Below are 27868 nucleotides of genomic sequence, written 5' to 3'. Positions count from 1 at the left end.
ATTGCCTAACATTTTTCCTAAAAAATGGATCATAATTTTGAAGAAAATATTGGTTGTGGGTGTATCAGAGTAATGGGATCAAAGCTAACACTATCAGGAGCTGTAAAGGCTGATAAAGATCAGCCTTTGAAATCTACATTTGTATTGAAATCTGATTTGTATTGGGTTTGCTGGCGCTGTCCTCGATTTGAATGAGGGTTATCAGTTTTGCTGTGTGCAGGAGTTATTACTAAAACCATTTATAGAGCTTATTTGTGAGAACAGTAGTTAGCAAGTTACCATTAAAGAAACCGAATATGAACCTCAGTAATTTATATTTTTAGAAAACCTGTAAATACATAGACTAGGACAGTCAAGAAAATGTAACTACTGATGTCTTTAATAAGTAGTCTGTTCTCTTTGATGAGTTGACAAGATTTAAAGCCCTTTGTCATCCTGTACTTTGTACTTGGACATGCTTTAACATATTTCCAGCATTTTTTGAGAAGATTGTGAAGTTTTGGCATAGCTTCTAACAGTAGCAGTATTGGCTGAGTACCTTGCTTAGCATTTTAATCCAAGTGAGTCAAATATTTTCTGTCTATGACTTCTGCATGGTTTGTGTTTTTCTGCACTGTGACCAGAGCAAAGTTCTCCAAAACTGAAGAAGAAGGCCAGGAAGGCCTTCCAGAAGGCCAGGACAAAAAAGTGCTTCAGTAGAGTACCAATGAATAATTAATTTGTGATGCACTGCTTACAGGAGTTAGTTATTTAGCAAAGTGTGAACCAAGGGTCATATTTATCAGGTTGGGAGTAGAAGAGAACCCAAAAAAAGCCTGCATCAAACCCAGCGTAATTCTAGTTTCACTGATCCCTTGAAAATTGAACAAACTGAAACTTGGGATACCAGCTCCCACATCAGGGAAAGGATTTGGTCCTTGGGATAACAGCATTGATTCCAGAGCAAGGTGTCCTCTGTCTGCCTTGGGGCAGGGTCAGGCCAGAGCAATTCCTCATCAGCTGTGTTCTGGGTTGCTCCCACTCCTGTTCTGTTCTTTTGGGAGCAGCACCTCTGTGCTGTACAGGTGGATCCACAGCTGGCTGCTCGTTGTGGGGCAGCTTCCTGCTTGTCAGCCTGGGTGTTTCCTCTGGGGACCACACGTGTGCTGCAGCCTCAGAGCTGAGGTTTCCCCGCTGGCAGCTGCAGCTCCCTCCCAGCTCCCTGCACTGCTCTGCGGAGCCTCGGCCCAGGTACCACAGGGGAGGCTGGGGTCTCTCAGGTGCTGCTGCAGATGAGTTCCAGGAGTGTGCAGTTGCTCTGGAAGTTGCATCCTCTCTTGGTTAACTGTCCTGACCTTAAATTAAAAAAGTAATGCAAAGGGTCCAGCATTGCCAGGTTGGCACATGGGTGAGTAGTAGAAAACCACAGAGCTGAGTGCTGTAGCAGAGGGGAAAGGGAAGGGTGTAGTGTTGTCCTTTTGGGCAGTGGTGAGTCGCTAGATCTAGATCAGTCAGAAGTGTAACCTCACGTGTGCCAGGTGCTAACACGGGAGTATTGGAAACACTTGTGGTACACTCCTGAGTTACAGAAGTGTACCATAGTACCCCTGAGTTCCTGATGAACTAATGTCAGCATTGTAACACTGTGAGGGGTTAGCCATATTTCTCTGAATTTTTCTGGAAACCCTCTTGCAATGAACTGACAGATACTAACCTAAGGTCTATAGCTTTTATGTTCCTTGTAGGGGAGAGTAAATAAACTTGAAAATTGCTAGGTGTTCTGTAAATTGTGAAATGTCTCATAAGTGACAGAATCCAAACTGGAGCCGAGTCTCAAAAATTGCAGGAATTGACATCTATGGGTAAACTACAGATTCTTGGGCAAAATTTTTTTGCTTAGCCTTCTTTCCTGTCTTGAAAAGCATTTTTCTTTTGAAGGTATCTGTCATTGCTACAGCTTTATAACTTCCCTAAAGTTGCTTGTATATTTCACTAGCATATGAAAGTGTTTTAGAACAAACTTCTATGACCTGAAAGGAATGATCAGTGGTTGTTTTCATGTTAAGACAGCTGACTTCTTAGAGTGCATGAAACTGAAATGAAATGCTGTAAATTTCTGCAGCTGTACTGAGACTTTTGCCTCTGGCTCAAGTGGCTTTTCAACTTCCCAAGTAAATGGTTCAGTGCTGATGACCTTGAATCCAGGAGGCTGGAAAGCTGCCCAGCAGAAAAGGGCCTGGGGGGTGCTGGTCAGGAGTGGCTGAACATGAGCCAGCTGTGCCCAGGTGTCAGGAAAGCCAATGGCACCTGGCCTGGAGCAGCAGGGCAGGGCAGGGATTGTCCCCTGTGCTCTGCAATGGTGAGGCTGCATCTTGAGTGCTGTGTCCAGTGCTGGGCCCCTCCCTTTAAAAAGGACACTGAGGTGCTGGAGCATGTCCAGAGAAGGACAACAACAAAAACAACAAAGCTGGGAGGGTCCTCTGAGGAGCAGCTGAGAGAGATGGGATTGTTTAGCCTGGAGAAAAGGAGGCTCAGGATGAACCTTACCACTCTCCACAGCTGTCTGAAAGGAGGCTGGAGCCAGGTGGGGATTGGCTTCTTCTCCCAGGGAATCTGCAACAGGACAAGAAAAAATGGCCTCAAGTTGCACCAGAGGAGGTTTAAGTTGGATATTTGGAAAAATTTATTCCTGGAAAGAATCAGCATTGGAACAGGCTGCCCAGGGAAGTTGTGGACTCACCATCCCTGGAGAGATTTAAAAGACATGTGGATGTGGCAGTAAAGAACACAGTTTAATGGTGGCCTTGGCAGTGCTTGGTTAATCATTGGACTCACATGATCTGCAAGGGCTTTTCCAACCTTAATGATTCCATGAATTTCCTGAAACATAGTATACTTTGTGAGAAATTAGACTTTTGCCTTTACAGATGCTGAGTTTCAAGCTAGAGATAAATGATTGTTACATTTCAAAGATAAAGCTCTGAGATGAGAGAAGCAATTCTTTTTAGTACATATGACAGATCTATAGTAAGTCTTCCTTTCAAGGGGGCTGGGGAAAAAATTATACTTTCCTATTTTCTACATGGCAAATCATGGCTAGTTTCTTCTCCCAACTCCATAAAATGGAGTATTTCTCTCTCATATGTAAATAGAACTAGCAAAAATGCATAAAAGAATAATCAGATATCACTCATTACAGCAGATGCTGCATAAGTGTTACAGAAGGAACACCAGGAGTGAAGTAGCTGGGGGGGGGTTGTTGGTTTTTTTAAATAGTATGCTTATTTTCCTGTTTGTTTTTGGTTTTTTTTTTCCTTTGTACCATCAACTTGCCATTAAACACACAAACAGTAAACATTTGCATAAAATACCTACTATCTGAATTACCTGAAATAATGTTTTGTCTAGCCCTTGGAATTGCTCAAGATTAGACACTGATCAAAGTTACTGCCTTCAATTTTTTTCATCAGAACCAAGCTCTGAGATGTGATGGAGGAGGCATTTCTAACAAAGCCCCTGACATATGCATAGTGTATAAGCTTCATTTGGAATGTGGCAGATTGATCAATCTCGTGGATTGGTTAGAGGTATGTGATGCAAACAGTGCCTTTGCCTGCTGTCAGTATTCTGATTTCCCTTTTCCCTGCATGGCTGCTTTTCTTCAGTGCCCCTTCTGACAGCTTATATCATTGCATAACTTGGTCCACAAGAACACACAGTAACTCCAGTAAGTCTTTCTCTACTGTGGATCATTTATTTCCAGCTCTGTCAATCTCTGATGAAACTATTTTGCTTCTGTTTCTATTTTAAGCTCAGCACAGGTCAGATTTTGTGCTTAACAAAATTGCCTTTCTTTTTTTTTTCTTTAAGTATTCTGTGACACTTTTATGGAAACAGGCAGTGGAGGCTCTTGGAGAGAATGCTTGTGCCAGGAAAAAGCCTGGGTCCTTCTAGCTTGATAACCTGTCTCATACTGTAGCCAAAAGCAGAGAGAATATAGCAAGAGAATATACATTAATATGATAAAGTCTCCCTGGCTAACAATCAATCACATTTTACCTCTAAGGTTTCCTAAACTTGAGTGGTTCTTCTGTATTTCGTAAACCTACCTGCATGTCATTACCAGTATATTTTAGCAACCACAGCATCCTCTGCAAGAAACTCTGTAGCTTAACCACCTGCAGTTTAGAGGATACTCCTTTTGCTTCTTCCAGCTGTGCTTTGTTTGCTGCTGCCCTGGTTGTGCATTGTATATTCCTACCCAGACTCCTGCTGTCCCTCAGTTTTATAGATTTCTTCACAGCCAACTTACCTCTATCACTTCCCCAAAATATTTAAGCGGTCTCACCTTGAGAATATTTTTTCAGTTCTGTAGTTTCTCTGAGAATGGGTCAGGAACCAGAACCATTTGAGATCTAAAATGCAGGCAGAGGAGTTTAGAGAGTGATGTCTTGCATTCTGTATTCCTGCCACGGTAATGTGTAACCTTGCTTGCTCTTTGATTGCTGCTGAACTGACACACTCCTCGAGTTCTCCTTCCAAGATCTTATTGCCCCTGAGTGATGGCCTTCAGCTCAGAGGTCACTGTTTTATATGCAGATCTATCTGTCTGGATATAAAACTGGAATAAACCTGGAATAAATCTGTGCTGCTTTTCCCTTTCTAGGCTTTCTCAACTGTGGTGATGGCAGCTGAGGAACCAAATGCAGATGCAGCTTCCTCAGACCAGGTGGATGATGTTATCCAGTATCCTTTCTCATTTTTCTCAAGCTTGACATGGAAAAGCTTACAGGATTTATGAACCAGGGGTTTTTAAATATACTTTCATGTACACTGATTAACTAATTTTAGAAAAATTATTTTAAACAGCCTTAATGTATTGAAAATGTCTAAGAAATAGATCAGTTTAATTAGCTGGGCTGGGAATGGTGATGTAGGAGAGGAGCTTTTGTCTACAGGAGGGTTTGGGTCTGAAACAGAACCAAAAGTCCATAAAAGAAGTTGAAGCTGTTTGGGTAAATCATCAGAGTTGGTATAGCTGCTGGATAGGGGTAGAGCATTACTGGGGAACAGATGGGAGGAGAGCTCTGACCTAGAGAGCACATGGAGAAATAGAGCTCATTGTGTTCCAGTACCTTGGAGTTGAGAACTTACTTTGCACAGGACACCCATTCTGCTTGTTACTTCGTCCTCATCCTGAACTGAGGTCTAAAAAATATTTAATAGATGAGCATTAGAACCAAAACTCATGGCTACAGCAGTAGTGCTGCCATAGAGAAGAAATGAATAGTTGTGCAAAAATAGGTTTAACTAAAGGAATGATAATTATATGCTCTAATACTATACCTGGCTTTCCTGGCCCTTCCTTTTTTACAAGCTCTACTGTTAATTGTCACTCACAATAAATTTAATTCTCTAACTTGGGAATATAAACCTGTATGTCAGGGAGGCAGCAACAAAGGCAGTGAATAAAAAGGAGAAGGTGGTGCCATGAAACCTCAGAAAAAAATCTCTGTAATTATCTATCCATTTTTTTGTCAAGGGGCATAAAAGTATAAATTCTTCTTATGGTTGTAGGCTTTAAGCTTCTCTTAGCAGTGGGAAAAGGAACTCTTCCTTTGCTGTCATGTCATATGCATGTGGCAGAACGACTGATCAGATTGAAGATTTGTGTTTCTGTAGGCAGCTCGTGCTCTGCCCTTATTTCCAATAATTTTATTGTGCAACACGTTGTGAAATCTGTGCTTACCATGACTTAGAAATCTTGCCTTCCTAGAAGAGAACAGTGTGTCTGTCACTGTCTCATCAGAGGTGTACTTGGTTTCTTTCCTTCACTGACATGCCCAGTGCTCGCTTTATTCGAGCCGTTTCAGAGCTGGAGCTCCTGGGCTTCATAAAGCCCAGCAAGCAGAAAACTGACCACGTGGCAAGGCTGACATGGGGAGGCTGTTAATGTGCCACCAAGGTGCTAAAAAACCTTCCCAACAGAGCAAGGGCTCTGTTCCCACCACTCTACTTCTTCCTAACTTTGCATACTGAGTCAAAGTCAGCAGTGCCTGAGTGTTGTGAGATACATTCTGAGTGCCTGGGCAGGCTTGAATAGAGATGTTTTTTAATGCTCATCTTCCCTGTGTAATGTTCTGTTGTATTAATGCTCATGTTCCAATTACTGTATTGTTGTGCCAGTTTCAGTCTTCTTTGATGTGTGATATTTAACAGTCCACTGATACAACTCAGGCTAGCAAGCCAAAAGGACAACACTGGCTGTGTCAGACAGTGATGAAGCAGTATTATTAACATCCTTATAAGCTGATAGGATTTGAGTCATTATTATAAAATGCCTCCTCGATCCTTTAACTCAGTTTAAAAATAAATAAAACAAGTATGCTAAAGAAGACAATGAACTTCCATGTTCAGCCTCTGCTGTGTGTTCTTCCAAACTAGTCCTAACTCCCTAAAAACTCATTGAGGAAGAGAATAATTGTGAAGATGCAAAGTTTTGCCCTTTGCCAAGAGCAGAAGTGAACTGTTTGAATTCCTTTTTCTAGTTGATGGGTCCTAGCTGACTCCTGCTGTTAGGAAAGCTTGTGTCAGCAGACTGAGACCATGGCAGTTGTGCACTCGGGTGGAAGGTAGGAAAAGCCCCACCTAAAGCAGATGTTGTAACCTCCCTCTTTGCCATTGGTTTGTGCTGCAGGCAGGCAAAGGAAACAGCTGTGTGAAAAGCAAGGTAGGCTGAGCGTGTACCAGCGCTGCTCATCTGATGATCAGTCTTCAAAAAGCCTTCTCAGACCAACCCTTTCCCTTGACTGTGTAAGGAGCAAATGTGTTTATGCCAGTGTCTATGCTCTGTTCTTCAACCATGGGAAAAGCCTTAGGAACCAAAGGGGCAGAGCTGCATTGCCCTCCAGAGCAGTGCACCTGCCATGCTTTGATAAACCCTCCATAATCACTTCCCTAAACCAGATCTGTACTGGGGAGAGGAAGTCCTGTTTCAGAACCAGTAACTCAGCCTGCTGTTTGCCCAGGAATGTACATAGGAGATGTCAGGCTTGTTTTAAATACACAACTCCTGCCCTGAGTGTATTTTCCAGCTGCAGCAATTGCAGAGTCACAGCAACACGTCCTCTGTGTTAAGTGGGGGTCTGGTTCTAAATGCTGCCAGTCAGTTCAGAAGGGGGAGGAGGAGGAGGAGCTTATCAGACTCTACTGCCAGAACATACAACTTGGGAAACTGACAAAAAACTCAAGAGCATGAACTTTTAGGATCGCAGTGGAGCACTTGCAAAAGTTTCAAGACACAGGTAAAATACTCCCATTCTTCCCTGGTGAGCAGGCTCGGGGACCTATGCAGTAGCACATACAGCTTTCCACCAGCAGAGAGGAAGGTGAGACATTTCAGCAGAGGGGAAGGCTCAACACCCCCATCCTGAACCTCGCCCCATTTATCTCACAAACACACTTGACAAATGAAAGGGAGCAGCACCAAATGTCTTGTGATGTGCAAGAGGACAAGAAGCCGAGTGCTTTGCTGTGTGGCTGTCTCCTGCCACCCCCCTCCGCTAACCTCACCCCAGGTAACTTTCACACCCCCAGAGGGTAAAACATTCAGAAATAAAGAGAAACCAGCCTCAACAGTGTGTGGCCTTTAATCCCCAAATGTGCAGGCAACATGACATTAAAACAGTGAAATTAATAGTTAATGGCTGTTTCTTCCCTTGAACTAGTAACAGATTTGTACGGTTAAAGTCACATTTGCTGTGCTACATACGGTTTCTCAGATCAAATCTGTACTTGGCGCTTCATTTTCTTCAGCAAGGAGGGTAAGAAGGTTGAACAGTTAAAAACACAAACTAAACTGGTCATAAATTTAATTTAGTTCACCTTTCTTTCTTCAGAAGCTGGACTTTGCAATCAGTCCTACTTTCCTGGAAAGAGCTTAACATCTCTGAATCTGGAACCAACATCAGTAACAGCTGAGACACCCTCATATACCTTAGCTGAAACAAATTTCAACTGGAAAATTAAAAATTAGTTTCTACAACTGTCTGCATAGTAATTACATGTTTTGCAGACATTCAAAAAAAATCTTCAGTCTGCCATGTTTACTTAAAGAAAACAGGACAAATACACCCCAAAGTGCTAATGTCTGTAGTAGTTCTGAAAGTCTAGTGTAAAGCCTCATCTCTGAACTAACTGTATCATATTCTTAGGTAGCCACATCTTTCAACAGAACTACTGCCAAAAAATCAGACCTGAATGCAAGTTAACACTCATTAAAATAATTTTCCAACCCTTTTTTTCTACTGTTACAGATGCTGTTCTTTGACACTTCTTTACACTACTGCACTACTGGTTTCCAACACAAACTTTGTATTTTTTTTTTTATCCTGAAGCCCACAACAGCAATAAACTATTATTAAGAACAGCCCAGGTGCCTGTAAAAGTCATTTCATCACTGAGAATGACTTCCAATACAAAAGTCACAGGCACTGGTTAACAAGAGCATTAACTTTTAATACTTTACCAGCCTCCATTTCTTCTCCCCACTGTGGAGTCAGAAAGCTTAAATCCTTCCCAATTCCCAACTCGGGAACAAAGAGAGCTTTCACAAAACAGTTTTTTAAGCAGAATCTGTGACTGGTCATGCTGTTCAAGTGTGCACAGGCAAATCTCAAACATCAGCACACAAGATTGCTTGAATCTCCTTCTTTTGCAACTTTGAAAACTGCTGAATCATCTTATGGTTATACGGTCTCACATCTAGACACAAAAATCAACACACAGGATGTACATGCTGCTTTTTAAGTACACAGTAACTGAGATCTGCTTGGAAAGAAATACATCACTACCTTAAAAACAGGTTAACCAAGATCTTTGGTTTCACTCTGTTAAGTTCCAATTAACTGTTCTCAGCTTGCTTGGCTTTTGGGTAAGACTGCAGTTACACACAAATAACAGAAATATTCTACGTGTGGCCACCACCAAGTGTAGAGCCAAGAACTGCGTGGTTACTGAACTGTACCCATTTCTCCTGGACTCGAGAGCCTTTGAAAAGGTTCTGCAAAGCAGGTTGGTGTTCAAGCACCAGCTGGCTCCTCACAGTACCCCAATTTCCCTAGTTTTTCCAACAGCCATCAAGCTGCCAGCCATTTTCCTGCTGAAGAGTATGACTCTTGTTAGAACAAGTCTTTCATGTGTGATTCATCACACTAGATACTGGCACTGAGATTAGGAAAAGGAGCCAGCTTGAAGTCCAAGATAGAACAAGCAGCAGGTTAAAAAATAAAACATTACAAAGAATGCAACCTCATTTCCAAAACACAAATTAAGCATACCACAGCTGTGATACATCAGCACCCATGGTGCCATGCTTTTCATCTGCCACAAGACTGCTTATTAGGCATCAATTTGGAGCAGTACAGGAGTGGCTGGGTGCTAGCATGACCTCACTTCTTATTTATAAATTTTAATATCCCAAAAAAAAGATAAGAACACAGAAAATACATGAGATTCATGAGGATGCCAGAATTTGCATGGTGGTCCATCTAGCAGCAGTGATTTTCCTAGCTTGGGCAACTTAATAAAAGGAGGTCAAAAAGTGAGGAGCAGGAAGGAGAGGGACTGAGGACTTCAAGGCAGACAACAGAAATTACAGCCCTTGACAGTTTTATCTTCAGTGACAAAAGACCTGAGAGGGGAGTCTAGCAGAGATTTCTCATTTCTGGGACTCAGAAAACAGAGATAATCCAAATATTTAGGCAAGACAGGTTTCAGGGAAGTGAGCAGAAAATACTTGATACTGTGGCAATGTTCCAATTCTGAACCTTCAATCTCACTCCTAAGTGGAAGAGTTCACCAAAAAGTAGAGCTCATCACAAGGTTTCTCTGATACCATGAGCCAACTGCCAAGTTCATCTACCAGCTTCAACTCAAATTTCTCTGTTAATCTGAGATGGGACATAGATCTATCACAGAGTAGACTTCCCTTTGACCAGAAGCTGACAGTAAATTAGAGAAGACAGCAGCTGATGATTAAATTATTATTTTGGAACTGCTTTCTTGTCCCCAGAGCAGGTAACTGAATACTCCCACCCCACAACACACAGATCTGACTTGCGATGTAGGAAATGCGCAGTGATTCAGAGACCCAGCACTGCCCAGACAGCAGCACCAACACAGCAGTCTGTCAACAGCTGAATGCATCCAACAAGGCTCTCAACCCTTCACAGGCATTACACACCTTCAGCTCTTGCAACAGCTACACTGTTCCAGCTTGCAGTACATGCACCTGCTCTATCTCATGAACACATTTCCTTTAATGTGTCACTGAAATCTGAAGGAAGGCAAGTGCAGCTGCTGTTTGAGTCAGCTGTAGCAAGTTACATCACCAGTTTTGTGTCCCTTCTGTACCAAACTTCCTCAACACGAAACACTACAGCTGATGTAAGAAAGATTTCTGTCTCTGAAGAATGACCTGAGATTTTAATCCACCTCCTTCACCTGATCTAAAACTGACCCACCCACTATTGCTAGTAAATAAAATTTTCATTTAAACACTCAGATTTAAGTTTATTCATACACAGCAAAAGTTCCACCTGCATATTAAAAACAAACAGATTAGAAGTAAATGTTTTATTCTTCCAACTAAATTCCAGTACTACAAGGGCAGTAAAACAATGATACACTGAAAAATTGCAGCAATAAACATTTGTTAAAGACTGATAGAATAAATAAAAACTACAAAAATGAGAAATCATATAAACCCATTCTTAACCCCCAAAAAAGTCATGGAATACAGAAATGCCCTCCTTCACTATTTCACAGGCAGTACTGTGGGCTATTTGCTTAAAATTGTCCTGGGATTACATTCTAACTTAACTGTGATTACAGCTCGGTTGTAGTGCACAGTTATGAAAACCACACTAACTTCAGTCAGAAGTGTCATTCTACATTTTTATTTACACAACCAGTGAAGGGCAACTTCTAGAACACCAGCTTTAATCCTTTACTTTTTCAAACTTATTAACATAAGAAGCCAAATCGTAATGATACAGCAAATGAGGCCACTGGTATTATTACAGGTAGCAAAGGTCCACATCCAGGTGGTACTGACATCAGGGAGCACTCCAAAACCAGTTGCTGCATAAGAGTGGTTGCCACTGACAAAAGCTTGAAATAACCTGTGTTCACAGGGGGGAAAAAATATGGCATTGCTGCAAGTCTTTACTGGGACAGCTTGCAACAATAAAACAGGGTGTATAGGGCAGCCCACATATGCAGAAAGTGTGATTCATGAAACATCTGGAAAGAGAAAAAAAAAGAAGAGTTAATGACAGCACTAACAAGTATCAGCTCTGTGCAAATCTTCTATGGTAGTATCAAAACTGGTTTCAAAACTAAACTCCAGCATGCTATGGGAAACCAGGTCTAGATGTTTTAAACACAAGCTGCATTTTCTCTCACACCTCCCTTTCCATCTCAATACTCCATATTCTCAGTTTTGAATATTTTACCTTGGGGCCTAGCAGCTTAACAGCAAACAATGGCCATTTAAATTATTGAACACTTGGTAACTCAATGCTGCTGCAGGGACCAGAAGAAAGAGATACTCACAACTGGCAGGCTGTTCTCCATATCGTCGCATGATCTGATCATGCGTGAACTTCACAAATGCGTCATATTGTTCTGCAAGGATGGAACATTGCAAGGATGAGGATTAAATTTAAATCCAGCACAAAAATACTCAGGGCTAACTTTTATACACAGAAATCATACAAGTTAAACACACCCCCAAACTAGCAGTAGTTTTAAATAACTTCATACAGTCCATAGCTGCCATTTCTTTTTTTATCCTCCAGAACAATTAAGCTAATGTCCCCTTAATTAAAAGACTCTCCCATACAAACTTCTGTAAATGAAAAAGATGGCAGTAAACTCAAAGAGAATTATGCTGCATGTAACAAAGATCTCAATATACCTCACACTTGCTAAGTATCACACACTGTATTTTGAAGAAACGAAGTGTGCCCATTTTACAGATCCATAATGGGGGCAGAGTAGAAAACAAGGCATAAAGGTCAGTACTAGGGTTGGAAACATAATTTGTCTGCTTCTACCACTACCAGATATAAGAAAATTAATTTAATGAAATGGAAACACAAAAGTACAGGAAAGGGATTTGCTACAGAGTTAGAAATTGTATTTGCTGACTGCCAGAAAATCAAAAGCAAACAAGAAACTAAAAGGACGAAATGCTAAGTGACTAACTTTTGAGTAATTCTAATCACAGAAGCAGCTGCTATGGGAGACATACAGTTGACTGTGGATTGCATGAAAACAGTAACTGTGTCATCTGAAATGAAATTTTTATATGAAACATACTTGGCTTTGAACTTTGTTATCTCCCAGAAAGGTTATTCTTTCTATACACACATCCATACAAATACATTTGCAATATTTTATTCAGTTTTAATACTGCACTCATCAGCAGGATATCACCTTTCAGAATTAGGAAATTGAACAAGGAGAGTAATATCTACCAGATGCCGCTCCTCTCCATTCCCCTTCCTCCCTTGTGGAAATATACATGTGCAGCAATGTGGGGTGTTCTGAGAAAAGGGCAAGGTCAAAGAAGGCAATCTTCAACCAAAAATGCAGTTAGATTTGTAGTGGTTCCTAGTCCCACAGGTTTGCCCCAATAAAGTCCCCATCCTCTTGCAGGGATGAGCTTCACCTTTGAAGTAAACAGGGTGTCAGTGATCAGCAAGCAGTGCAGCAGCAGCCCCAAAGGTGGAAGCACATTCATTCATCCCTGCCCAAGGGCCCTGCGGTCACGGTGGCCAGCTCAGCTCCCCCCTGCCCACAGGCAGCACCTGCTTCCCTGCACTTCTGACCAGCGGCTCTTAGCAGCCATGTGACTTCAGCCAAACAACAAAATAACACAAACAGCAGACTGAAGGATCCAGTGCACTGAAACCCTTTCAAAAAGTAACACCAACTAGAATTTTTCCCAGAAGTATGCATTAAAGGCCAAAATCAAACTTGCAAATTAAGGTGGAAGTCAGCATACACAGCTGCTTTGTAACATCATCTTAGTTAGAACTAGGGCTTTGCAATTTTTTTTAAAAATCCAATTACTAGAAAAGCCCCGTTCTTGTGACAGTCAGATTGAGAAGTTAAGCAATCCAAAGGTAGGAGCAGCCTACAGTTACCTACTTGAGAATATAAATGAACACCGCACAAATACTTACATCACTGTATCATATACATCCTAACTATTTTAAGTCAGGTGGCTAAATGACATGAACATAAATACAATTAAACTACTATAAAAGGCTGTTCTTCAGAAATTCTTTAAAACCATTCAAGCTAGTGTTTTGCTAAGGCTCTTGCAAAACCAAGTTTGCACTAACACAGCAGTTTCAGGTAACAGAGGCAGGAAGAGAAATCAGGGCATTACAATGATCTGAGTTTTCCATTTACCAAACATTTGTTCTGCATGAAAAGCAACTCTGCTTGCAAGGAACATGGAAGAAGGAAAGAATGGGCAATATCTGGCTAACTACCTACATGACAGCTCTGGTTCAGAAAATACCCAAGATGCAAACATTCAGTTAAGTAACTTGAGAGAAGCTATTCAACTGAGATTTATTATGGAATTTCCAGTTAACATTTCCTTTGACTTCACTTTTTAACAAGGAGTATCACCTTACTGCATGAAGCTTAGAAAAGGATATAATCATTCTGTCAGCAGACAACCATAACTGGCCTTCCACGTAGGGAATGTCTAAATTCTTTTGCCAGTCTTTAAATTCTCGTATAACGTTGAAAACGTATTACTGGCTTAATACATGTGATGCAGTAACACAATCTTCCTAATTGCTCTTTTGGTGAGCACCATGGTAAGAACAAGTAAACCTAAATCATCTCACTAAACCACAACTCCCAGATAGAATTCATCCCCTCCCTTTCCCAAAAACAAACCCAACAATGCTCCTTTTGGGACCGAGAGACAGAGCACATGTAACAAACTTGACAGAAGGGCTTCCTGTTTGTAAAGAACTACAAGCTTATACTCCAAAAGTGTCTGGAAGAAAGGTAAATCTATCTGGTCTTCAAATGGTTATGAATCCTGCTAAATGAAATGAATTTAAGAAAATACAGGAAATTACTCAATTCCTAACATACACAAATTAGGAGAAAAAGTTCTACAGAGTCCTAATTCATCAGGCTGAAGCAGGTTAAAAAGAACAACACTGGAATGGAACACCAGGCTCAAAGCAGAAGTATGGCTTTAGTTATAGTTTTAAACAGACACAGATTTAAGAGGGACACAGAACAATTGCAATTTCTTACACAGATCAGCAGGTGCAGAACATGGACAGGATCTCAGGTGCAGAGACAATACTATCACAAGCAACCCACAAGCCTGGTGACTTTCTGCATGTGCATGCCTGTAAAAGGTTTTATTCCCACTTGAAGAGATCTGCCAACTTTAATTCTGACGTGTTTTCAGGTGGGAAGCACAACAGCTGTAGGTACTCAAAAGCACATCTGCAGAACAGTGTGCTCAGATTTTCATTATCATCACACTAGATATTAAATTAGACTCCACATCATACTGTGAAAGCACCTACCTCTGAATGCACAAGAATTTAGGTGCTCAAATGCTAGCAAGAGGCTTACAAGTAAAGGACCTCAAAAACTGAAGAAAGGTCATATTTACAATGCTGACATTAGCATGATCTTGATGGAAAGATAAGCTGGCATCAAGTGACAAGAATTTCAGCTGAATTCTAAAAGAATTCAACATGGAGCATCAGAAAAACAGCTGAACTGACTCTCAAGCAGATACCAAACACTGCTGGCAGCAGTGTAATGCTAAGTACTGAGAAGAGAAAGGGAAATCTTAGGTACTGTCATCTTGCCAAATTCCAGAAAAAGGAAGTCAGTTCCCAAGCAGGAAAAACACAAAACAAAACAGTCCTTCAAAAAGAGCTCTCTCTACAGGCAGTCTTTCTGAAGAAGAAGGGAAAAAAAAAAAAGGGGAAATTGTCAATTCAGACACAGTAGCAAGAGAAAGTTCTAACTGAAATATAACTGTCTTCATTGAGTAGTAATAAATAAGAGTCATACTTTCTATCCAAAGCAGCACAGAAGGAAAAAACCTATAAAGGGAGTAAACATCACTTTTTCTGTCATGTATGCAACCCCATTCCTTCATCAGATTAGGTCAGAAAAAAACATACACTCTATAACAAAAATAAGAGAAGTTTTAAGCTTTCAAAATCACTCTGACTTATATTATTCTGAACTGTAAGATACCTGCAAGTTTTGTGGTCAAAATTTCTTCATACTCTTCACGGATTTTCTCTTCACGTTCTTTCAGCAAACGTTCACAGATCATTCCAACTTGTCTGAGAGTAAACAGGGGCTGTTCTTTTTTCAATGGTGATGATGCTGCAGATGAAGTACCTAAGAGTAAATATTTGGGCATACCAATTTACAATTACAAGTAGATCAGAACCAGTTTTTTATAATCAGGTTTTTTGACACCTTTTACATTAAAGGAACTTTACAAAACATTTGAAGATTTTGATCCTCATAATTACTACTGAAGCAGGACTGGATGCTCAAAAAGGAAAACATCTGCAATGCACAACACTCACAACCATCAAAACCCCAGGGACATCATGCAAACACTGTGAACACCATTTACATGGCAGCTGCCACACACAAATTTAAGCTTCTATTATATATAAAAGTTATAGTACAGGATATTGGTGCCAAGACAGCTGCTCTGCAAAAGCCTATTACAGTATCAGTGACAGCAGGCAGGGTGGTCTCCTGAAAACAACGCCAGGTTTTTGTCTGAACAATTTTTAAAATGCAAAGCTACCATGTTCCAGACCAACAGCACTACTGCCAACAAAAGCAGCAGTAACTAGTGGGAATGTGTCATAACACAACAGGTAATGGGGAGAACTATTTACTCAAAGGGAATCTGACACAATAACAGAATACAGCTGAATTACACACAATTTATGGCCAAAAAACAACAGTAACTGGTGACAAGGTGCCATAAACCACCAAGTAACTAGAAAAAGTTATTTACACAAGCAGAGTCTAAGAAAACATAGGAAAATTACACAGAATTATCTGAGTACCTGGCAAAGCTGGTCCAGTGAGGAGAAATGCATGTGGCTGTGCATCAGTAGAACAACAAGGATCTGTCTGCTGGAAGCTATTTTCTAAATGTCTTCTCTTCTGCATGCGTTTGTACTCCTGTTTTATGTTGTACAGAATTTGTTCTAAAAAGAGGAAAAAAACAACAAAAAATCAAAAAATAATTATCTTTACATTTCGCCATTTTACTTGATTTCCACTCAAACATCAAATGCTGTAGAGGATAGGCAGACTGTTAAAACGTGACCTGCAAAAACAATGTCTTACCTAAGACATAAAACCATTAAACTAATTAAAAGAAAGGTAACCTAGGCTATTTTCACCAGGAGAACACCAGCAAAACTGTTCTTATTTGAGGTCAAGTATTGGCACCGGAGTACTGCTAACAAAAAAAAAACCAGCAACCTAAAATTCAGGAATGATACAATGTGCATGGATAAAAATTTGTCAATAAAACTTATACTTGTATTAATTATCTTCGCTTTATATACTTAATCTTTCATTTAATCTTTCATTCCCACACAGCATTTATCACTCACAGATTTAAGAGTAACAAGACACTCAAGAATAAAACAGCCACGTGACATGCCATTCCTCTCTGTAGGCTGTCCTACAGGCAGCACAGTGAAGAGGAAAATACAATTTAGATAACATGCATTAAGCACCTACTGCTTAAAATATGAGTTGGAAACTGACAGGAAAATACAAAAGCCTTTCGCAACATTTTTGACAGTCTCAAATTTATCCAAATAAAATACAGTGGATGGATCAACAGCCTCTTTCAAAGGAGTATGGCAATATGTAGTGCAGCTTTTAATTGCAATGAATGAAGTACAGCAAGATTTTAAATAACCTCATCTCCACTGTAGAATCATAAGGGAAAAACTAATCCTTGTAACAGAACTACCAATCCTGTGTGCCTTCTCTCTGAAATTCCACATACCAAATGGCTCTCAGGTGCATCAGTGGCATAACTGCATATCATCTAGCAATGTAAAATACTCAAGAAAAAAAAAAGGAATTTTCTATTTTTTATATTCTTCCAATAAAGAAATTCCCACAGATTCTCATCCTTTATGAGAACTCTTACTTTTAAATGCTCAAATGCTTCAAGAAAAAATTACCTGCACAACTGGCTTCCAATGACACTTCTAGACTTTTTAGCAAGGACAACTTTCCAAAACTCAGGTACATAAAAATTCAAAGGATCATGTCAGAGTTACAAAGGACTCCACTCAGACCCTTCCTATTTCTGTCACATTTTACCAATACAATACCATGAAAACTTAAACCAAATTTCATGTTTGTAATCCATGTGCTGCTGAGGTTCCATATCGGAACATTTCTAGTAAGGAACCATGTGATGCAGGTACCTTCAGCTACCACCTTCTTCAGCCAGTGACTGAAGCCTCTGCTACACCAAGTGGAAGCAAACACAATGCTCAGTTCAGTTGTTTAAATACTGTCATGGTTCAATTCCATGAGTCAGTCTAGAGACTTCCAATTTACAAAAAGAGAGAAAACTGTTTTGAGCCAACAGGATTGTGTGTCAGCAAAGGAGCTTCTTGGATATTGTCCATTGATTAAGGACTTGATACCTTTTCAATCCCAAGCCTGCAGCTGTAAAATTTTCAACTCTCCAATGGGAGGTCAGTAATATGGTTCAAAGAAGCGGCAAATGCAGAAGAGAGTAATAAAACAATAATAAAAAAGCACAGCGGGTAAATTAAGAGAAGAAACCACAAGAAAGTGGTGCAGGGGGATGGAGGATTCATACTTTCTGTAGGACAAGATACAAACACTCCTGCACAGTACCAAAGTAAATAAAAAATCTTAAACCAAGATGCAGCCAGGCTTCCAAAATCAAACAGAATCCCATGCAGAGGTGATCGTGTGCATACACACACCACTCAGAGAGTGGCCTAACAATATTACACCCAATGGCATTATGGTGGCAGAACAACACTTCTCCTCAAAATCAAGTGCTGTTCTGGCTCCAGTGATACTGCATAATTCTGAATGGGAATCAAATCAGCCCCTACCATCATCTGTCCTAAAGCATGTTCACACTGTGAGAAACATGACTGCACATATCCACACTGCATTTGTATTAACTGAAGAACATTACAGACCATGACCATCCTTCACTATGAATACTTGGTCCTGGCCATACTTTCCAAACTCCATGTGAACTGCAAAAAAATTAGCCGAATTTCAGGTGTAACAACTTGAATAAAACGATTTTCTACACTTCTCCTTTCATATTTTTGCAGAAACATTCTCAAACCACATTAACCACCAAAATCATTAAGGACAAAAAAAGTAAACAGATTCTGGTCAACTGATGAAACTGCAAGAGTTAAATCAATAATCATATGCTATGTCTCCTTCAGTCCTAACAAAACCGAGAATTTAAACACGGAATAATTTAGAGAAAATGTTAAACATACCAGCCAGGATAGAAGGAGGAAAAGCAAGGGGGGAAACAGGGAGAGGAAGCAGAGAAATCAGGTGTGGACTTTGGGAAAATAGTAACAACTAGGATAGAAAATCAAGACTTGTGCACCAAAGATACATTACTCTATTCTGAATTATACTGAATTGTGGACAAGAAGTCTCAATGATATTACAGCAATTTCATCTACTTCTAATTTGGCAACACTTTTTAAATTGCCACCTTCAAATCTTGCTGTGAAAATCAAAAATCTCAAGAAACACTACTGACATACCCAGGAGATCCCCATCCTGACAAAATCACTTTAACAGCTGGCATTACTACGACTTCAGCTGAAGGTATAGAACTAAGCAAAGTTTAGGAGAAAGGACTATTTAAACATGACACTGACTACAGTGCAAGGAGCAGGAAAAAAGCCTGAAATGTTAAGCACTGACTGAACACCTGCCAAGCATGCCCATAACCTGGTCTGGTAAGTGGGATTCCTCCATTCAGACTAACTTAGAAGATTTAAGGCACAGCTGCTCAGCACAGAACTGGACTGACTGCAAGGCATTCTCAGCACCTTGCTGAGAGCAGGCAATGAGACTGACTCATCTCACACTTCCCATATCCACCTCTTATAAAAGGGACAACAACAGCCAAGAAATGCAAGTTTAACACAGCACCAAACTTTCAATGACATCTCACATGAATGATGAGACCAGGAATGCTTCAAATAAAGCAGGCACATTTTTATATCAGCAAACACTAAGTAGACATTCTTATTAACCTACAGTAGCATAAAATCTTAGACTTAAAACTATTTCACTGTGAAGTGAAATGTAAGCCTGCAAATATTTATGACTCATATTTAATGAAAATCTGAATGCCAAATGAAAATAATCTAATACAGTAAGAAAAACTGCTTAAATGCATCAAGTTACTTCTCCCATTTACTGTTCTTTTTTGTAATTCCACACAAATATATTAACAACATTTTTATAGCATCTCAGCACTTGCAGGAAGCCATGAAATATGAAGGTAGTGCAAACCAGACAATTTCTGAACACCACCTATACAGCAGACATCCAACTGTAAAGAATTTTAAAACTGACCCAGTTAAACAAAGCTTAGAATCAGTAGATCCAACCTACTTTTGCTTCCAGAAAACATTCCTGCTTTTTCAAGTTCAGTTTTTCAACTTCTCCAGCTTCCAATTAGTTCTGATTGTTCTCTCTGCAGTGCACAACTGACTTAAAATGTGCACTGAACTGGTGTCAAATAGCAGTTTTTTTATGTGCCTCAGTGTGGAGGCCCAAATTGTCGTTTAAAAAATGACATGCATTTTAATTAGCAAATTATTTTATATATAAAAAATTAGAATCTGAAAGTACACTCATTAAAGAAAATCTATCATCTTCTCTAAGATTATAAATTTTAAGTGAGAACTTGCATCACGTATATCACAACTTATTAGATATTTTTAACAAAAGCTTTCATCCATCTTGAACATACACTGAAGTTCAAATCAGATATTGTACATTCAAATACATCCTACATTTGTACAATGATATTGTACAAATCATTTCAGACAATGATTTGATCTGAGATTACAAAAGGAATATATTTAATATGATGAAACACACATCATTGTGGCCTCTCCTCAGTTTCTCCATAATCTCAGTGTGCCCCCTGTGCTCAGTGGTTTTTACTGGGTTAGAGATGCCTCTGAAAGCACAGAGCTATTGAACAGGAAACACCAGGCACAGGTGCTCTCTGTGAAAACCAGACTTGCCAATATGCTCTAGCAGCAAGAAAAAGCCACACTGCTAACACACAGAAATGAATTAGTACTTCATAAATAGCATTTCAAATTCAACATCACTATCAATCTCTACCAGTTACACAATAATCTGTTTTATGCCCCCCTGCTCTTTCAGGTTCAAGGCTAAGATCAAGAATGACAAATGAAAACTGCTATTGTCTCACCATGACCACCGAAGGCATCAGGGATTCAGTCAAATATACCCAAATATCATGAAATACATGGATACTCTTTTTTTTTTTTTTTTTTTTTTTTCTTGCTGTGTACTGAGAGCATAAAGTTGAGTACACAGGTACTTTAAATTCTGCATTAAGATCTTTCAGAACTTGAGATGCCATTTGCAGAACAAAGATTTCCAAATGAAGAGAGGACGAAATATGAACAGGGTAAATTAGACTTCAAGTTTGACATCTGAAATATAATTGTCACACTAATGGATTGCAAAGCCAAATATTCATTTCCAAGGAGTGATGTAGTCTTCCTACTTCCTTTAATTCATGATAAGAAGTCATGTTAATATTTTTCAAAATTCTGCCATCTAATTACTTCACCCTGACCTGTAATTACCTAGAAATTATGTACAAAGAAAATGGCAGTTCAACTTAGAAAGTTTAAAAGGCAAACAATTATTTTGTTCATTTTAATAACTGCTTATCAAAATATGAAGGTGCTGGTTGTTTCACCTGAAGGACTTTCTTCTTTGGGCTTGATTTTAAGCTATCAATTTCACATCACAGCTCCTGACTTCTCTCATTTAACAAAAGGAAAATTCAGCAAAACACACAGGAAGGTGACTCAGTGTTCTGCAATCAGAGTAGCAGTCTTCCAGGCCTGAAATGGAACCTTTAGCTCAGGTTTCAGTTGGCAATGTCACCATTCAACATATGCATTCAAACCTGAACCATGCCTGAGATTTCTTCTAAGTAATCAATCACAGCTATCCTGATGTCAGTGGCATACATCTTTAGGGATTTCAGCTTCTGTTAAAGCAAAACTGCTCCACCATCCTAGTTCAAATTAACATATAACATTTCCATTAGGCCTTCAACCTTATTCAACACTTAGCTGATGTTGCCTACATTCCTACTTTAGGTCACACCACCACACTACTGACATACAATGTTAATTTTAAGATGCCAGATTCCCCTAACAGCAGCACTGCAGCAGAGCAATGGATAAAGGTACTCCTCGGGGCTTTTTTCTACTTAACCGGGGAAGCCTGGCAAAACAACCCAAATATTCTTCTTACTCTCTTGCTTTAGTCTCAGATGTTAACCACTCCAGCCATGTTTCTCAATCAGGCACCTTAAGAGGTCAGTAACAGGATGTACACTTTTGGAAAGCATGCTCCCCCTCACAGGAGCATGCCCTAGGCCAGAGAGAAAACACTGATAACGGGTGCATGGACACCTCACAGCCACCGACCACAGCTACAGAAGGGACAGAAGCAGCTTGCCACACACTGGGGCACAGAGCAGGCCACTTCAGGAGATCCAGTTACTCCAGGCTTCAGGCTGACAAAAATTCTGGTTCTCCCACAAGCTGGATGCTCACATATGCATTAGCTCATTCTGCAAATGTATTATTTCAGGAAGTCCCAGTTCTACTGAGCAAGGGATTGAGGAATGAAAAATAAATCAAGCAATGCAAAATGTATTAGAAACAGCAATTACATCTTTCCCTTCACATAAAAAATTGTCACACTGCATTTATCAGACTTGCCACTGAAACAAAAAAAGGGGCTTCAACATTTTATGACATCTACAACCAAGGCTATTAAACATTTATAGTCACCACAGGCATCTATACAGAAATTTCTCATATAAATTAAGTTATGTAGTCCAGATGCAGCCATTACATGACTTTTTTAAGGGGTGGGAATGTTTTGGTTTTTAAAATCCTAATGATTTCTGCAATACCGGAGCACAATGAGAAACTTGGCATTTCACCGAGACAATTTAGCAATAAATATACATGTGGATAAGTTAACAAAGCAGAAATTAAGCAGAAAGAGATGCAGCACTACTAATATGTCACATTCCAAAGTCACTGGATCTGTTCATTGAAAAGCCAAACCTATGCCTGGCCATTGCCTGACCAAGTTTCAGACAGAAGTAGTTCAGTTTGCTCAAGAGGGCAACTCAAAGGTCGTAGGAGGACAGCCCACGGAAGACGAACAGTTCCTCCTACGCAAAAAGGTCAAAGACATTTTCTAGCATTAAGTTCGAAAAACTGTGTCAATTACATCAATCGCTTTCCAGACTTTTCTGTGAAAGAAAAAGGACATTCTAAAGGCAAATTTATCTACCTCCTATTTGTAAAGAGTCCCTCACAGGAGGCCTGTTCTCAACAGCTCCACCTTCTCTGGGTTTTAGTCTGCAGCATTAGTTAGTTGCTGGGGAAGTGTTGAAGCAGATGAATATTTCAGATGGAGGAAAAATTGCATGTGCTCATGTCGGTGGACTTTCAAATGATTTCATCCTTTTTGACTGCATAGAGGTCTTTCAAGTTTACCTCTGGTTTTGGATGAAGTGTGGAAAAAAAAAACTTGCTATCTCAGTCTGTCTTCAGTGTTTCTAAGTACCAGGAATTAGGAGATTTAAATCCCCAAGATCAACATTATTTCTCCCTTGTCCACCCAATTTCTTTCAACTGTATTTCCCACTGTAGCTTCAATTTCAGAAATGTCCAGACATGCAGGTTTTCAACAACTAACCTGCCAATGAATTTAAAAAATTTAAGTGTAGTTTTTTCTTTTTTTCTCCCCTCTCCCAAACAATCTTTCATCCAGGTAAAACTGCAAACAATGGTTCCAAAAACCCAACAGAGAACAGAGAAATAATACTGCCAATGTTTTCTCCTTTCATCCTTAAATTCATTTAACAGCTTTGAAACAGAAAAGCATCCTCTGGACTTCAGAGGAAACCCAACAAGTGCATCCATAACACATAGGCAGCATCCAGACCCAGGTGCAGTTACTCTGATTACACAAAACAGTCTCATTTATAGCTAGAACTTACATGAAACTAAAACTCATCTGTGGAATTCAAGCAGTAGAAAAATATTTTAGAGCAGCCACTCTTTCAAAACTAAACCAGTTTTACACCAGGCAGGTATGTTCTGCACTGCTTATAGTGAACACAGTTTTAAAAACATCATTCTACATGCAAATAATGCTACTCAAAAATTAGCAAACATACTCATGAGTATGGCTCAAGCCAGTAAGCACAATTCCACAGAAAGTACAGATTGCAAAGCCACAATTACAGTTTGCCTGCCAAATTCACCAAGAAACTGGAAGTGACCTAACAGATGTTCAAATAATCACAATATATTAAAACACTCTTGTGAGAGATAAATTTCATCTTGAATAAGCCTATCCTCTCTCCAACAGACATTGGTTATTTGTCTATGACCACTCTATACAGACAGCTGCTTTCTCATCTGACTACCACACTCTATTCTCAGTTCCTCACACACCCCTCCATCCATCTGTAACATTCTACTTCCATATAATTCATTTTTGAAAAGAGGAACGATGTGGTAAGAAGTCCTGGTGCTGATATGGTCTCCACTGTGTGAAGTTAAAACATTATCAGGTCAGAGTATCATATAGAAGAAAAATGTTTAAGCATGAACTTAAGTCTAAGCATAAGGTCCTTTATATCCGGAGCTCTGACTTCATATGAACGTTCATTTTCATTACACAAAATTCAGACAGACACTTTTAAGTGCTGGAAATCTAAGGATTACAGTAACAGGCTGAGAAAAGCCCAAGTCTAGTCAACTGAATTCTGGCTGTTGTTAATAAATTTCCCAACACAAAAACTAACACGGAATGGTGACTTGGTAACACTTGTTAAATCGGACTGGAATTCTTTTCACACATACAGCAACATTTATCTGACCCGAATGCAGACATCTGCATCAGAAATGGTCATGTGAACTCATTTAGAGTTAATGGAAAGCAATATATATTTCTGCAGCACACTAGGCCTCAACCTAAGTCAGAGCTCTAGAATAAATCATCTGATTTTTCCAAGTGACTACCAGGAAAAATGCTAACTATTAGTTCACAGGTACAGCTACAAAATTAGATGAATCACAGACATCCTTTCAACAGGCCTCTAAAATTGTGAGCTCTATTTTGCTTAGTGAGGGTCGAAATGAAATATATACAATGTGATAACACCACCAAATTCAACTGAAATTTAAAGCTAAGCAAGCTGATTAACAGATGCATTTATACCAGCACGGTATAAAGATTTTTTTTTTCTGTAACGGAAACCACAGAGGGAGCTTTTAAGCAAAACCCACGTAAACGTGCACAACTTATAAATGCTTCACGTTCTGCTGAGGAGTATTCAAGTGCTGTAGGAGACATTTTGATTTACTGCCATTCACTCTTCATTATATTAAACACATTTTTTATACATAAAATAACCCTTGTCTGTACACCAATTACCTTTTCACATGGATTACCACCCGCACCTCTGATTTTCTCAGGAGACAAAGAGGCCTGTATTAGCCCAATTTCAGTAACATTTCAGTTTTTAAGCCTTTCAGAATGGTTAGAGTGGAAGCTTAGGTATTACCTCAAAAACTGCTCTAGGTTGTCTCTTCTGAAAATTTTATTGATTTGCCTCCTTTCAGCAATACATATTTACTGGCCAGACAATATTTATATCAAATATTCATAACCTAAGCTCTCCAAAGCCCAAAGAAATCAAAAGAAAACGCTGCAAAGAAGCAATACTTATCCTCTAAAATAATTAAATTAGGTCTGATTTTAAATATCTATTTCAAAGTACATGCAATGCCTCGCTGTACCAGGGAGTGCCATCCATCACAACTCTCATCCCAGACCGCTGACTCATTCAAGATCCTTTCCTAGAGGTTCAAAAAAATATCAAGCACTGATGCCAAGTTTTACTCTGTATGCCCTCTATATTTCCTCATAGCAATTTTTTATTATATGAGTAAAAGCGCTAAAAAAAAAAATGTATTGTAGGGTACCGTTTTACGAACTAAGAATATTGAAACAAGGCACTGTCCTACGTGTAGATGGCAATTGGAACATTAAAACTTAGTGCTTGGTAACCTAGAGCTAACTCGTGTTATAAAAGGGAGTACCCGACACAACAGCGGAAGGAATTCTGCTGCAACAACTGCAGAGGGTTTTTTTCCCCCTGCACACAAAGGACACGGGCACATCCGTACCTCGGCGCTATGGCCGAGCTGCACCGTCCCTGAGAGCAGCGCTGGGAGCTGCCCACTGGACTAAGCATGGCACGGGGCAACCAGTCCTTGGTGCCCGACCAAGATTCGCTCCTTTCTTCTCTCCCTACTCGCTGCGAAAAAGAACTCGGTTGATTTTTAATTGACAACCATTACACAAGCAGACCTCGAGCTTCTAGGGCCGCCGGTTGACTCATCTCTCGCACCTTTAAAAATGTAAAAGGGTTTCGGTCTTGCCCTGCGTCTCCCAGACGAGAGCGGGAGACCGCCCGATCCCATTTTATCTGCCCTAAAGGCAATTCTCACCCTTGCACACAACCGCTTTTAACGCTCGGGTTTCCTAGGGAACTTTTAAGGATACCACAGAATGGGTTACCCCGGACGATAGCCCGTATTAAGGAGCTGGGAAGTGGGATTATCCCTTTGTTTTATTCGCTTTTGCCTTTTCCCCTCAGCGTTTTGCGGGTGATGGATGACAGGCCGGCCTCCCCGCCCTGCCCCCCTCGCCCTCCCCCGATGTCTGAGCAGCGGGAGGAGGTGCCGCCGCCTCGACCCACCGATAATGGCTGCGAGGGAGGGACCGATGGGGCCCCGCCGACTCCCGACCCCAGCCCCACCTCGGTCGCACCCCTGTCCCCGCCGCCCCCAGCATTTCCGGAGCCCGACTCGCCCCTGCGGCTCTCCTTGCCACATCCAAGCTCCCGTGGTACAAGGAGGAAAAAAAAAAAAAAAAAGCCGGCCTCCTCCTTTCCTAGGATCGATCTTCCCCCCAACAGCACCCCCATCCCCCACGCCGCTCGGGTGCCTTTCTCCAGTCTCATCTCACCCCCCCCGCCTTCACCGACCCCTTTCCTATGGCCACCCGCCCGCATCGGCTCAACCCGCCCCCCCTTCTTCCTCCCCGTCCCTCCTCCTCCTCCTCCCCCTCCTCTCCTGCTGCAAACGGCCATTTCTATTGTGTCTCTCGGTGCCAAGCCGAGCAGGGATCGCCCCGGCCGCTGCCAGCCGCACAGCCCGGCAGAAAATGGCTGGAGAGGGACGCCAGACCCACCCAACCCCCCCTTCTTCCTCCTCCCCGCTTCCCGGCCGCCTTCCCGGCCCCCTCCCCGCCGAACTGCCCCGGGGGGGCTGCCGGGCGCAAGGAGTGCCGCGTCCCTCACCTGTGGTGAGCCGGGACGACACCTCTCCGAAGGGCGAGGGCTCCATGCGCAGGTATTTCTGCGGGGAGGAGGCAGCGGCGGCGAAGGAGGAGGAGGCGGCTGAGGCCGGGGCTGACAATGGCGCACATCGCCTTCGCTTCGGGGACGCCGGGCTCAGCAGCGGGTCGAAATCCAGAGTCCTTTTCAAAGTGGCGCCGCAAGCCATGGCGCGGAGCGGCCAAGGGGGCTCGGAGCGAGGGGCAGCGGTGGAGACAGCAGCAGCCGGCCCTGCCCAGAGGCGTCTTCCCCGCTGTCTGGAGTGGGCTGGGGGGGAGGGAAGGGAAAGGAGGGGGCGGCTGCGTCAGGGCCGCCTCCGCCGCCTCCCCGCCGGCCTCTCTCTAGGGAGCGGCCCCGGCAGCGGCAGCAGCAGCCCCGGTTCAGTCCAGCTGGATCTCCGCTCTCCTCGCCCGCTCCGCCCTGCCCGGCCGGGACAAATTCCGCCCGCGGCCGGTGGCGGGACACGAGCAGTGCCGAGAGACGCGGTGCCGGTCCCAGGTGCGCGGTGCGGGGCGGCCGATGCGGGGCGATGGCGATGGAAGGGCCCGGGCGGCGGCGATGGCGGCGGCGATGGCGCTCCCGGCCGTAACCCCCGCACCAGCAATATGGCGTCAACAACAACGCCGCCGGTTCAAACGCCGGCCCCCCCCGCCGCAGAGGCTCACGGGACTCGTGGTTTCCCCGCCCTGTCCCACGCCACTCAAAGGCAGGATGGCCACTGGGGAGCTGGGACTACAGCTCCCGGCGTACACTGCGCCAGCAGGGTAGGCTTCCGGGGTCTGGTTTAAATCCCCCTTGGGAGGGTGCGGGTTGAGGTGTGGATGGGGGCGCGGCGGGACCCCGGGAAGGGCCGGCTGGTCCCCTTGGGACGCGGGGACACAAAAGGGGCTATGGGTCTGTCCTGCCTCCCGTTAGCGCAGGTGGCGGGCGGCCTGGGCGGCGGATGTACATCCGCGTGGCGCTTGTCTGCATGTGAAATCGGGGGCAAAGTGCGCTTAGTGGCCT

The 27868-nt window shown here is 41.8% G+C and overlaps 2 protein-coding genes across 5 annotated transcripts in view; one reads left to right on the top strand and one right to left on the bottom strand.

Moving 5' to 3' along the window:
- ORC3 (origin recognition complex subunit 3) overlaps positions 1-6377 on the top strand; it is a 35254-nt gene extending 28877 nt beyond the window's left edge. For all 3 annotated transcript variants that reach the window (XM_054280046.1, XM_054280045.1, XM_054280043.1), the window contains exons 18-20: positions 3450-3566; positions 4646-4725; positions 5827-6377. In XM_054280046.1, the coding sequence (XP_054136021.1) occupies positions 3450-3566; positions 4646-4725; positions 5827-5932 (303 nt within the window). In that variant the 3' untranslated portion in view covers positions 5933-6377. The remainder of the gene's footprint in view (positions 1-3449; positions 3567-4645; positions 4726-5826) is intronic.
- Positions 6378-10524: 4147 nt separating this feature from the next.
- AKIRIN2 (akirin 2) lies at positions 10525-27468 on the bottom strand. 2 transcript variants are annotated; one of them, XM_054279763.1, is made up of 5 exons: positions 26828-27468; positions 16149-16292; positions 15307-15441; positions 11596-11667; positions 10525-11283 (listed from the first exon to the last, which is right to left on the bottom strand). In XM_054279763.1, exons 1-5 carry the CDS (start codon positions 27030-27032, stop codon positions 11273-11275), a joined length of 567 nt encoding a protein of 188 aa, XP_054135738.1. In that variant the 5' UTR covers positions 27033-27468; the 3' UTR covers positions 10525-11272. The 2 variants fall into 2 exon arrangements, with proteins under 2 accessions (XP_054135738.1, XP_054135737.1); XM_054279762.1 differs by having other exon boundaries at positions 15307-15456; positions 26828-27466.
- Between the last annotated feature and the right edge of the window lie 400 nt (positions 27469-27868).

Source organism: Melozone crissalis, unplaced genomic scaffold (assembly GCF_028551555.1).
Source record: "Melozone crissalis strain CALT ecotype California unplaced genomic scaffold, PUWL_Pcris_2 ptg000027l_1, whole genome shotgun sequence".
Lineage (NCBI taxonomy): Eukaryota > Metazoa > Chordata > Aves > Passeriformes > Passerellidae > Melozone > Melozone crissalis.
The sequence above is the reverse complement of the archived record's forward strand: the minus strand, read 5'-3'. Positions and strand labels throughout refer to the sequence as shown.

Coding starts and splice junctions, on each gene's coding strand:
- AKIRIN2 (XM_054279762.1), bottom strand. CDS start 27,032: ATGGCTTGCGGCGCCACTTTGAAAAGGACTCTGGATTTCGACCCGCTG. Junction 15,457..16,148: donor CACTGGACCAGCTTTGCCAG/GTACTCAGATAA, acceptor ATTTACTCTTAG/GTACTTCATCTGCAGCATCA. Junction 11,668..15,306: donor TTTGACCACAAAACTTGCAG/GTATCTTACAGT, acceptor CCATCCTTGCAG/AACAATATGACGCATTTGTG.